The sequence below is a fragment of the Hylaeus anthracinus genome, unplaced genomic scaffold (genome assembly GCF_026225885.1).
Source record: "Hylaeus anthracinus isolate JK02 unplaced genomic scaffold, UHH_iyHylAnth1.0_haploid 11989, whole genome shotgun sequence".
NCBI lineage: Eukaryota > Metazoa > Arthropoda > Insecta > Hymenoptera > Colletidae > Hylaeus > Hylaeus anthracinus.
The window spans coordinates 15,004,469-15,017,677 of NW_026534337.1; the positions used below are offsets into that span (position 1 = coordinate 15,004,469).

Below are 13,209 nucleotides of genomic sequence, written 5' to 3' on the forward strand. Positions count from 1 at the left end.
GATAATCGATGGAGAATCTCTGAGAGTTATCGGAATTAATCCATCGACGAAGAAACGCACCGTCACATCCTCGCTCCACGAATATTGGATGCTTCCTCTTATCTAAATGAAATATTCCAAGTGGCTAATCAGATTTAATCAACAAAAATCTTCGTCTTTCACCTTCCTTCAGATGCTCCAAATATCCATCATAGTTGATTCCTCCTCGAGTCTGATGCACCAGCCTTTGTCGTATAACGTAAATGTACGTTCGGTCCGGGATTAAAATGTAATCCTTTCATATATTCTAAGGGCCAGTATCTAGACTTGAGAGCCGCGCCAGATTCCACCCGAAGGTTTTTTACATTTCATCGAGGCAAGTACTTTGAGTCTTCGTTTAAACTCTAGTCTCGAGCATTTGTAAGGAGTTTTGCTCTCGGGTCCTTTCTAACTGGTGAAGTTTATCGCCATCGGCAATACCAGGGAAGGGACCCCTCGCGCAAAGGAACAATCGACCGTCGCCAAAGTTGTCGCGACGACAATAATCAATAGAGAAATTCCTGGCGAAGGTATTCGGATCGATCGATCCGGCGTCCGCGGTCCAACCGCATTTATGCACAGTGCCTTCCTCCCCCGCGACTTCTGGCGAATTTCCAAGCTTCTGCTCGTGCCGTTGCTAACCCACATATTTGCTGAAAACGGTGTTATGAAGCTGTCGGCACTGGACCGCGCGAAACCTCGCGCCTTCCTCCCGCTTCTCGCGTTCCTAGCCTCTTTTCCTCTGTTTTCGCCAAGAACCGCCACTCTTCTCTGTCTCCTCCACTCTGCTCTCGTTCCAGCGTCGTTCTTCTCGGTGCTTCCAACTCCTCTCAAAAGGAGTCTTTCTTGCAAAATGAAAACACGAGACGTCGGCACGCGTCCCAAAGAGAACCGTTCCAACACGGTGAACGCTCCAGTCAAAGCGGAATCGCGATGAGATAACATTTTTATAACCGGGAACAGTCGCTCTTTTCAGGGCTCCGCGAGCATTCATTGCTTCTGGAACACGTGGAGCTTCTCGATACGGTAGTACCTTACGCTTTTGATGAGTTACGCTTCTGATTCGTTGCAGCGAAAATGCTGCATACCGTGGACCAGTTAGCGACGCGAGCGAGAAATTATCGAGTCCGTTACGAGAAGTAATTATCAGTTTCGTTTAGTATTACAAAGTTAAAGAATCCTTATTACTATGCATTTGTTAACCGTCGGGTCCTCTGTCCCAAGCCTCCGGTAATTAACCAGACATTAGTGTAACAAGGTAACCGTTCTGTTCAGCGAACAACAGCACGGTAAACGTAAGTTTACCGTCTGTCTGGACGAGCGTATGCACGTTTGCCTAAGGACGGCTCTGGTTCAGCGCGAAACACGTCATCGCCTTTCGTTGTTCTCGGTACACGGTGCAGTTTCATCGCTTGACGGACATCGTGACGTATCGCTGTGATTCCGCTCGCTGTGAAATTTAATATCGACGGGGCGAAGACCCTGACAGTCCTCTAGTCATCTTAAAATATGATTCAACTCGAGGGAGAAGAGGGATTCGTGTCGTTCGGCTCGGGGACAAGGGCCTGGATAAAGGATCGAGTTTCCAGCTGTCAAAAGCAATCAGGAATCCCTTCCGAATAATCTGTCTTTTCCTTTCCTCGTATCCGTGGTACGCGGTGAATTAATAACCCATCGACTTCTGGTAACAACTCTCGTCGACGTCAAGACGTTGTCTAATTGAATCTCCTTGTTTGGAAGACAAATATGTCCTCCAGCGAACGATGCGCTTGTACACACAACATCACAGGCATAATTGAGCAGGGTCCCCAGCACGAGAATGCGAAACAAGTTTCCCATGAATCTTTATGAACTGTCAGGGCCTGAATAATATACGTCTGTATGAAATTTCTTGGTCTAACGAGCCCTGGGATCAATAATCCACATATTTTACATCGGTAAGTTCTTCGGAGACAATCCTTGCGACTATAAATTTTTCTAGAATCCCATCGGAAGAGGTCGACAACGCCCAAGACTGCGGATAGGATGTAATTGACCTCCGAGGATCCTTCATAATCCTTCACGGTCGTTCTTGCTGGAATCGATCCACTACCTGTGCAAGGATCAATGGCTCCCATCTTCTTTTTCCCCGAGCTACTAGTCTCCACAAAGAGAACGCTATGACGCTGCAGAATTTCTTGAACAACGAACGGTTATAAATCACACGAGGAGGACAAGGACTCCCTGTCAGAGTCCGCTCGTCATCGGCGAATTTTTTGATAAGGTTTCCAAGGGGTGATCGCGAATCGAAAGCTCCTCGTTCTAGGCTTCCGAAAGAACCTTTCAAAGACTGGACCGAACGATGCTCAGGAGAACCGAACCGGGCGTTAGTCAGCAAACCGCTCGGCTAATCCCTTAATTACTTCGACATGGTTAGCGACCCTGTACTAACCACGTCGGTGCCTGGCTCCGTTCCCCGGTCGTTAATTAAAATGGCACTTCCTTGCAGCCGCGTAATTTCGACGGCGGCTGCACGTTGCGCCGCCGTGACGGTTTGTTAAGTTTGTCTTTAAACGCCGCACTCGCTTGGCGCAAAATTTATATCGGCGACAACGTCTTCGCTGTTTGCTCGTATCCAGGACTTCCAGACTTCTTGCTTCTGGAACTTCGTTTATCGCCGTTCGTTTGCCAAACGAAGAAAGCACGTGACGCTCGGGGGATCGAAATTTTTCAAACTCGAGTTCTTTCTGCTCGCTGATCGATCGTTCCCTATTTAATTCACTTTAATATTCCGGCGGTTATTTCCAGACGGTCGATCGGGAGGGACGTTTCTTTCGCAGAACTTGCGCAACGAAAGCCAGAAATGGAAGCTGTCAGATGCAATCGTGCTTTTGTAACCGGTCTCCCTGAATTTGTGACCGTAGTTCTCCCGAGATTTCGCGATTCGAGGATGTCGGAGTTTTGCGTAAGAACTTTCGACGAATTTCAAAGTACGCATCAGGGGTTGCATTACACGGTAACGGAGACGAGGAGAATTCTCACGAATTCCTGGAGCGTTGACATCGCTCCCCGGGAAACCGTGTAATCAGAAAACTTGGGAAATTTTCCCAGGGAATTTCCGGGAATTTCAGGGTTTGCGTTAGGGATATACGATATTAGCGGGGGATGACGCGAATGTCTGCAGATTCCCAGAACTATGACGTCGTTCGAAAGGAATCTCGTGGTTTGTAAATTTTGCAAGCAAATCGAATTTTTTTGGATGACGCGGACGAAAGAGTGGAGGGACGTTCGAGCAATTCTGGGAAAATGACATCGATTTCCAGGAAGTCCTCCCGGCGAAACTCTCGCAGCTCTTTCGAGAATGTTCGGGGGAAATTGAATTTTTGTATCGTGGATATATTGCGATAGTTTTCAGTCCGCAGAGATGGACGCCATATTCTTGGAATCGCTGTCGATATTTTCCATGAAACAGCAATCCCTTCGATAGAAACAAACTGTAGACAACACACGATTCCATCTAGCTGGACGCACGAAAGGGTTTCTCTATTCTTAAGCACGAAGTTCTACAAGATTCACGTATAGAATACGAGATGGAACCTATCGCGTGTTGGCGTGATTACCTTTCGAGCTCGTTACAAATTCTACGAAACTTGGACTATACAAATGTCGGACATACGGCTGAAACGCATAAATCGCGATTTAATAATGTAAAACGCAACCAGCGAGCAGTTATCCTTTCAGATCATTATTGCCCCAGTTTCATGACTTTATAATTGTCGCATCAATATGATAATGTAAATACTGCTATTTCGAGCAACGTGCTACGCACGGCGCTGGTTAAATATTCATAGCAATACATCAATCTAATAATACGAAATAAACTATCGCCGAGAAGGAAATCTATCCTTCGTCACGGTTTGAGGATCGATCGGCTCAATCTTAATATAGCAGAATCTTCGTTATCCGAACTACTGGCAAGCCACAAGTGTTGAAAAACTCTCGATGGTCTCGTGCCATCGTTCTTTTATATTTCGTGCTTTTCAAAGAGCTTCGAGTTGCTCTATTCTATTGCTCTGGTATCTCGTCATACTTGAGATAGGAGGTTCGTGTAACGAAAGATTCAGCGGTTCGGGTAATGGAGATTCCATCACGGTTTAATCTGCAATCGCGCCTGGAGTAGACACAGAGAGCGCGCCTAATCGACTGCGATTCCATCGTGACGGGGCGAAGTGACGACGGTCATCAGCAATCGATTCTCTTTGTAATGCGTGTTGGGTGACGTGCTGATTCAGGTACGGCAGCGAGGGTGTTGCAGAGTCCGCTCTGGTCGACGACACCCTCAACGGAAATCCTCGGTCGTCGTCGCCGTCGTCTTCCTCCTCGATTCTGCCTCCCCTTCAGTCAGGACCCGCGGACTCGATCGACGCTACAGAACTGTCCGGGTCGAGAAAGTACGTACGACCACAGAGTCTCGGTTCGTACCCTCCTCTGAACCAGGGGTCGGCAAACTGTAGACCACGTTCGATCTTTGGATCGAATACACCTCGTGGTTTTTAAATAAATTTAAATACAATAAAGCAACTTTATTTCACTGGATAAGATCGTTGCATGTGTTGCTTTCAGGTTTCCTTTTTTGATCGCAGGATTCCCACGTAGAAAAAATTGTACTCGTAACGTCAAAGCAAACTATGATTTTCAAATAGGAGAAATAAATATAGATACAAGTAAAGTCTAAAACATCTACGAATCGACCCAAGAACAAGTTTGCCGATCCTTGCTCCGGATGGTTGCACCGTTTTGTCTAACAGTTGTTGCTTCACATATTTGTTATTGTTGTTGTTGCTATTGTTGCTATTACCGTTGTAACTAACCGTTGGGGCGTTATCGCCCCCTCGACTGATTTAACGAGCGCAGACCAGTATCTCCTGTCTCTCTAATCGCGTGCTTTTGTAGGCGATCGTTGCTCCTCGCTGCCGCGAAGCTGCTCCGTAGGAAACTCGAGTTGTTGTTGCTTATCTTTGTACCACCCCTTCCCCCGTCCCGTACCGCAGTATTGTAAAGTTGTGGCCGCGGACGCGTCGAGGATTGCATGCAGTTGCGAAGGTTTCGTACGAGACGGTTGCTCGATAGTACGCGAAACCGCGCGTTTGTTCAAACGTTTACGATACCGTTGTTTGTCTTCTGATTCAATCAGAACACCGCCTAAAGACACGAACGTGGAATAAGAAAAACGCGGAGCGAGATGAACGCGAGACCTAAAGATCGCAAGTTCGGAAGTTGCGATGTTAAAGGGTTTCGTGCACCTAGTTGAAAATTGTTGTTGCTTACAAAACGAATATATAGTCAAATCTTTGCTGAAACGACCGACAAAATTAAAGCTTGTTTGTCACACGATGCTCGAGCACACGCGAGAGTTCAGCTTCCGACTTTAATCAATTGTAAAAAGGAAAAATTGAATTTTTCTCGTGGCTGTACCACAGACTGACTTTTTCCCTTTCGTCGAAAAAGGTCGAATAAAGATTCTCCGCTTTCTGGTAGACCCGTCTCTTCACGGTGCTCGCATTAGAAAGTAAAACTGACTTATCTCGGGTGTACGTCGATCTTTCAGCCGCGCCTTTGACGTCAGAGAGTAGGCGCTTGGAAGAAAAGATTTTATTCCGCTGGTCGATCATACTCGGAATCGACGCCTTCCAAAGTAGAACCATCCTAGAAACGTTTCGCTGACGATGCACTGCTTTTTGTACGATTTTCGAGTAGAACTTGTTATCCATCCGCGTAGACAATATAATTTGGAGTATTACTGGCTGCTAGTTTCGCCATGCAAACTTGATATCACCTAGCGATTTCTGCTCTCTCTTTCTCTCTCGCTTGGCACGATGCTCACGAACCAGAGATGGACAAAATTCTTATCCGGATAACGACGGAAAAGACAGCTCGCTCGAATAAATTGCCGTACGCTGCCTTTATCAAGTTACCTATTATTATCTATTATTTTGCCCATCTCTGTCGCGATAGATGCGCCAGTAAATAGTCTCTATGAGGCTCAATCAGGGAACGAATACGATTCGTCACTGTCGATGCACGTCGACGCGTGATCGATAAAACTTTACGAGCCACTTCGATGGAGCCAAGTACACGCGTTAGAACCGATTTGTCATGCTCGATGCGTCGTCAACGACGATAAGTAAATGTTAACGACAACGAGGACGCGCGAGGCTTCTCTGATCGACGTCGAGCGACGTCGCGATGAATAGTGCTTGCTCGACGCGTTCGTCCTTCGCGTTCTATTTAACTCTAGTATGACCTACTGCTTTTACACAAGTAGCTACGAATCTCCAGGTTTGCGACGAAACTTGTTAACTCGTAGACGACCACGCTAGAGTCCATCGGGGACCCAATCTCTCTGTGCGTTCGCATAACTAGTAAACGCGTTGATACTAATGTCGTTCGCTGAAGGAACTCTCAGCGCGCGGTGTCATTCGTTGGGGTCCATTATAAAGTCCATTGTATACTTGGCGTGGAACAAAATCGCGAGGTCGTCTAAGAGTTAAGTACTATCAACGATCATTGTAAGGATCGTGACGAGAGATTTCGGGACGCGTCGCGATAATTTCGTGCCCTGGATATTACAGTTACTGCGAGAAACCGGATAACGAGACGACAGAGATGGGCGGCGTTCCGCGCGTCGAGGGTGGACTGAACAGCGAATTGTACGCGGTCCCTGTGAAACGAAGGCAGCCCAAGGATCAAAAGAACAATGCCACTCAGCAGAACAATGCCCAGGAGAAGCCGTCGGAGGTGGATTCCACCGACTCCGAGGACAAAGACGAGAATCTGCCACCTGGATGGCAAAAACACGAGGGTGGGTATCGACGAATCGAGCCGGCGATATACAGGGTGGCTCGCACAAGCCTTCCCCATCTTAAATTACTCGCGAATCCTCTTTTCATCGACGATTTCCAACTTACTATTTATTTTGTCGAAGTTATAGGGAATGAAGCAGTATCAATCTCTCTAAGCCCCGTGCAAAAACTTTAAGATGTAACGAAATGCAATGAGAATAAAAGTAAAATATAACCCGTGTAATCTTTGGTCAATCAGAGAGTATCGAGTCTCGCGAAGTCGATGAACGATCGAATTCTCTTTCAGACGAAAATGGTCCCTATTATTGGCACGTGAAAAGCGGCAACATACAGAGGGAACCTCCGGAAGCCCCGCCGCACTCCAAGAGGGAGTCTCGCAGGAGCCTCATCAAAGACAACGACAGCGTGAGTAGAACGAAAGAACGATAGAATGAATATTTCGTGTGCTCACGAACGAAATTTCTGCAGATAAACAATTTCCACACTCTGACCGGTATGGTGAACACCGTGACCCGCAGCAACACGAGTTCCGCTCTGGATCAGGAGCTGGAGAACAAAAGAAAAGTGGAACTGGCTCTCAAGTAAGATTCCAGTTTCTTTAACGGTTATTTCTCTACGTTGTACAGATTTAACATTAATAATAATAACAGGCGAAGGAGCTACCCAGCAAGAGCAGACTCCGAAGGCAGAGACAAGCCGATCAGATTCGCCGTGCGCTCCCTTGGATGGACAGAAATCGCTGAAGAGGATCTGACGCCCGAAAGGAGCAGCAAGGCTGTCAATAAATGCATCGTGGACTTGTCCCTCGGCAGAAACGATCTCCTGGACGTCGTTGGACGATGGGGCGACGTCAGTATCGACTGGATATTCGATTCAAGTAACTTTGTTAGGAAAATAAAATTGTACACGTGGAATTTGTCTCTTTCCAGGGCAAAGACCTGTTCATGGATCTGGACGAAGGCGCTTTGAAGCTGATAGACCCGGAGAACCTCACCGTCCTCAACACACAACCGATTCACACAGTCAGGGTGTGGGGTGTTGGCAGAGATCACTGCCGGTAAGTGACTTTGAATGTTTAAAAGCCTTTTCGAAAAGATTGAATTGCTTTCGATAACATATCTATCATTCCTTTCATGACTCGCCCTCCTGGACGGCCTCCACAGCGAAAGGTAATTTCACTGGTCAAACACTGCGAATGTTGACGTTTGTTCAGCCTTTGCGATGCATTAAGTTGATACCTAAGTTCGTGCCGCTTCGCGGAACTTTACCATGAAAAATGTTATTTCTTTCTCCTTTATAATACAGCTTTCGATTATTCCTTTCGAGGCAAACTTCCGTTGAAAATAAAACGGCACGCACTTATAGATCGACTTAACGCTAAAGTATCCATGAAACTTCTTTCTCAGGGACTTTGCTTACGTGGCGAGAGACCGATCGACCCGGAAACACATGTGCCACGTGTTCCGTTGCGACATACCGGCGCGCACGATCGCGAACACGCTTCGAGACATTTGCAAGAAGATCATGATCGAGCGATCGCAGCACCAGAATCTCGCGAAACCGGTGGACGTCAACGGGCGAACGAGTCTGGCCACGAGACCCACCAACTTGCCCACGGAACATCGACGTTTTCATAGAAACGGACAAGCACTAGTCAGTGAGTAGTCGAGCGGGATCTAGTTAGAAGTAGATTCGTTATGGAAACGTATATTCGGTTAACCGTTTTTAACTTGCTCCTCAGCGCAATCGTTTCCTACGCCTATGGAAGAACCGAAGAAGGTGCTGCGAGCGCAATATCTTGGATCCATGCAGGTTTCACAGGCGACCGGTATGGAGGTCCTGAACGACGCGATAGATCATATCGTAACCAACACGCCTATCAATCAATGGCGAAACGTGAACGTCGCTGTCGCGCCCAGCATGATTTCCATCCTTACACCAAACGTAAGTGGACCGAGAGACCCTTCTATCATCGGTTCTAAATTCTTTTCTCAATTGGCATACCTTACAGGAGGACAAGCTGATCACCGAATGTCGAGTACGTTACTTGTCATTCTTGGGTATCGGTCAGAACGTGAAACAGTGCGCTTTCATAATGCACACCGCGCAAGATCTCTTCATCGCACACGTCTTCAACTGCGAGCCCAGCAGCGGCGCCCTTTGCAAAACCATCGAAGCCGCCTGCAAGGTAATTAATTTGTTAGGTAGGGTAACTAGTACTAGTTGGCTAGTTCAGGGGTTGTCTGAGGTAAAACTCTGCAGGAAGCTGCGAGCCAGAAGAAAGTTTGGAAACACTGAACTAGTCGCCGGTTCTCTATTCGCAAGACGTTAGACCAAAGTCACAATTTAATTCTGTCCGTTTGTCTGCGCAGTTGAGGTACCAGAAATGTTTAGACGCACACCCGCAGGGCTTCAGAAGCGCCAGCAGCCTGAACACTCCCAGCGGTAGGGGTCTCGGCGCCACCCTGAAATCGCTGGTTGGCTCTCTGACTGGACGTAGAAATAAGCAGGGTGAGTCCTGAGACGAGGCTCTCTCGCTGCAGGTAAATGATCACGCTCAGCCGTTAAAGTATACAAGAGAAATTCGGCAGCACGATGAGAATCATTAAGTACAGTTCTCGAGGTCCACGTGTTAGGGGTTGAAGAATCATAGTGTACTCGTCGAAGCACAGTCGATCGTCCTCGCGTAAAAATTCATGCGCATGTAATCACCCAAATCAGCCTACCGTCGCGTCCAAGAGTACCGACGAGTTCACGATGACCTCTTCGACCCACGATACCGTCGCCAATTCGAGCAGAACCACCTGTGTTCTAGTCGATGTGTTCGCCGGTTGCGCAGGAACTGTGGCCGCTGCCTGCTGAGCGAGAGGTGATCAGACACAGACATCTGCAGTCGCCCATGACCTTGAAATACTTTAGCGGATCACCACCCAGCGCGTCTCTGAGGTCGCTCCTATCGCCCTCTCTGGACAACCGGCGTATTCAGCTCGCCCGTTGGGAGAGCAATCCTTAAAGCTGGGATTGGACCGTGCGGCTACCCGAAACCTGGGTCAAAGAAACGGAGAAACTAAGAGAGATTCAATTCTTACCGGTTAACGACTGAATCGTGAATTCTGCAGAGTGCTATACTAATCACCACAGCTATAGTGGACTACGCTTACGTGTGTCGATATGATGTTATGTATGTTAAACGCAGTGTCCGACAAAAATGAAAAGATAAAAAATATAATGACGAGGGAACGGCCACGAGATCGGAAGCACGATTACTCGTCCAGGATCGTAGCGTCCGCTTCGACGAACTCGTACCACCGTTCGGTAGCCTCCGGAAGGAGCTAGCCGCGGAATGGCGAACGGTCGGGACGGACGGAGCGTCCCTTGCGAAAGAGAGGAATAATATAGCAAAGAAGCGAATTTGTATATACGGGGTGGTAATTATCGCGCTAAATCTAGTAGATTCGCTGGATTGCGAAGGGAAGATTCAGGAGGAATGAAAGGGGAACGGTGTGCCAGTGTTTCGGAATGATTGATGTAGCGTTCTTAGCGTATCCACGCGGCATTCGATGATTAAGCATGAAACAGAAGTAACAAAAAGCTATAGGGAGCTTAAATGTATAACTTAACGTGTGTGTATTTCTCGGGTGTACAGATTAGAGAAGCGAGACGAGGATGACCAGCCCACACGAACCTAACACGCGACACGTAATTTGTAGATGACACGCATAGAGAGATATCCACGCGACAGAACACGTTCACAAGCGTACAAGACATCACACACGCATACACACACACACACATAGACACACATAGACGACGGACAGGCAGGTAATAGGAGTTTATTTTTTATGGCGAACTATAGAAGAGCTTGCACCTTGCGAAACAAAGGGGATATATAATACGACGAAATGTTAGCGCGACCGTCCTTCGAATCCATGGGGAAGGAGGGATCTAGAGATGAAAGAACTAGTAACGATCTTGACACGCAATAATACAATATTATCGTGCGCACAATCGCCGTGCAATAATAGCTAATGTCTATGCAAACGATTATTACCTTGATCGTTGCTCAAAGGTGTAACGAATCGTTGAAATTAATCGACGCTGAACGCTATCACGCTGATGTTGCAACTTTTAACGAGTACAGAGTACTGGGAAGAGACTAACTTGTTCGCGAAGCATAGTCGCCCGCGACATTATTCTCCAAATGCTCGCCGATATGCCTAACGTCGATCGATCGCTTAGGAATCAACCAGTGAATCATCATCGCGCACCGTTTTCCCTCCCCTTGGTTTTCTATCGGTAGCTCCCCGGCAGAGATGAGCAGAATCGTGTAGCGTTCTTCGTTCGAGAATGCAAATATTCAAATTTGATTCGAACAAAGTTCTATCCATTTCTGCTCTCCAAGCAGTTTGCACGCTGATGTTTTGCAGCGATCAACGCAAGTTGTACAGAGAAACGAAGACGATTCGTCCGATCCCCGATTATTTTCGTACGATAGTAGCTAATCGATGTCATACCTATTTTGCAACTGATTGGAACGACTGTTGACGTAAACGGCTACCATTGTCCTCAAGGATTCGCGTCGATGCCGAGGCTTTTGGGTGGAAGCAAAAGACTTTGGCCGCTCAAGGACGAATTCTACTTCACAGAGGATCACCGAAAAGTGTTTGGATGATAGAGAAGGTACTGGAAATTGTAGAAGTGGAGGGTTTCTCGTCAAGAGAAGTGACCTCGAGCGGTCAAAATCATACGTCTTGACTGTAATCGCGATGCCAACGCTTTCGAACAGGTCGTTTAGGCAACAAGGTATCAGCAAAAGAGCTATTAGAACGCAGCATCAAGGGTTCTCCGTGGGGGAGGGGGGTCTCTCGCTCGCAGCAGATCCTCGTCCACAAGAGGACGGTCGCGTCGTGGGAGCCATCGTCATTGCGAAAGATACAAAGTTGCGCGGGACCCAGAACGAAGAGATATTTCTATGTAGCGTTTAAATAAGAAGAGTGGCGAAAGGTAGGCGAACTTGAATGGAGTGAGCGTGCGTGTGAGAGGGTAAAAGGACCTTGTGTGCTTGGGGTTAGGTGCTCGAAGAGGTAATCCTCTCGCGAGAGAGATTGTATCTAGATGTGGATGTAGCCGAAGATAGTGCGGCGAAGATGGATCATTATTTGTACATAAATACGCGTTACGAGGATCAGCCGCCTTTTACCACGAGTAAACGCCTCGTCCCTATGGCTGAATGCTATGCAGACTTACCGCGTGTAAAGGCTATTCGACACCGGAAGTGGCCCAAGTCCTGAGTGGCGCCAGTAACATTTAAACGAGGACCGCCTGCATATCTCGAAAGGGAACGTCCTCGAGGACAACCGAACGTCGCATGGGGAAATTTCCTTTCGATCCGCCGCTTCGGATTTCCTTTCACCTGTAACTTTTTTCTGTTCCCTCCGTTTATATCTGGTCAGTCTCAATCTCAACGCGGGTAGGCTTGAGAACCGTGTCACGAACAATAAATTAACAAAACGTCGCGCGACGAGGCCTCCCATGCGACCCACGCTCGAATGCCAGTTTCACACGAACGGTCACCCAAGCCGACGTTTCCTCTGCTATCGATATCATCGTTGACGCGATATCTTGCTTTGATAATATACGTATATTTGAATTTATATCAACGTCAGGTCGAACGAGAGCGATCAGGGGTGGCATGCGACAGCCTCAAGGCGTGTGATCACGAATGGGCAAAATTCTTAATCTGGACAAACATTTCGAATAACGAGTAAATAGTAAACAACTTCTGATGCGTCATCCGTTCGATAAAAACTAATATTGAATATGATTGAAATTATATTGCATGTTGAACAAATAAAAAGAAAAAAAAAAAAAGAAAAGTTATCCGAAGACACTATTCCATTGAACGAACGCCGCGAATAAATCGCTGTACGGTGTTTTAATTCGTCGTTTGTTATTCGAATAAAATTTTGCCCATCTTTGGTCGTGAATGTAAATATTATATACATTTGTGTAGAAATATAAGAGACTAACGAGAAAGACTTCTTCAGGAGACGAGACGCATCGTTGCACCGTCGTCTTGAGCGACGACACACGCTCGGGCGTACGCTAAAAACACACATCCAAACATGTACACACACATATGGAGAGAACAGACACACTAGCACACATACACTCACGAATTGCGCATAGCTTAATTGTCTCCTTAAATGTAGGCGTTGACACATCGCCGGGAGGGACACGAGAGTATCGATAAAAGAAAAAACGAAGCTACCAATCAGCGGGGTTAAAAGAGATGAAAGAGGGTAAAGGAGAAGGGAAGCCACTTGTAACTGACATAGAATAGAGCAAA

The 13,209-nt window shown here is 47.1% G+C and overlaps 1 protein-coding gene across 5 annotated transcripts in view; it reads left to right on the top strand.

Moving 5' to 3' along the window:
- The window catches only part of LOC128887474 (protein Fe65 homolog), a 132,749-nt gene extending 120,013 nt beyond the window's left edge, over positions 1-12,736 (top strand). For 3 of the 5 annotated variants that reach the window (XM_054143416.1, XM_054143417.1, XM_054143420.1), the window contains 11 exons: positions 4,290-4,448; positions 6,630-6,859; positions 7,147-7,265; positions 7,329-7,441; positions 7,511-7,709; positions 7,790-7,917; positions 8,267-8,517; positions 8,602-8,804; positions 8,872-9,048; positions 9,233-9,371; positions 9,700-12,736. In XM_054143416.1, the coding sequence (XP_053999391.1) occupies positions 4,290-4,448; positions 6,630-6,859; positions 7,147-7,265; positions 7,329-7,441; positions 7,511-7,709; positions 7,790-7,917; positions 8,267-8,517; positions 8,602-8,804; positions 8,872-9,048; positions 9,233-9,371; positions 9,700-9,722 (1,741 nt within the window). In that variant the 3' untranslated portion in view covers positions 9,723-12,736. Of the gene's footprint in view, positions 1-4,289; positions 4,449-6,629; positions 6,860-7,146; positions 7,266-7,328; positions 7,442-7,510; positions 7,710-7,789; positions 7,918-8,266; positions 8,518-8,601; positions 8,805-8,871; positions 9,049-9,232; positions 9,404-9,699 lie in introns of all 5 variants that reach the window. The other 2 variants (XM_054143418.1, XM_054143419.1) reach the window with 2 other exon arrangements.
- Positions 12,737-13,209: the final 473 nt, after the last annotated feature.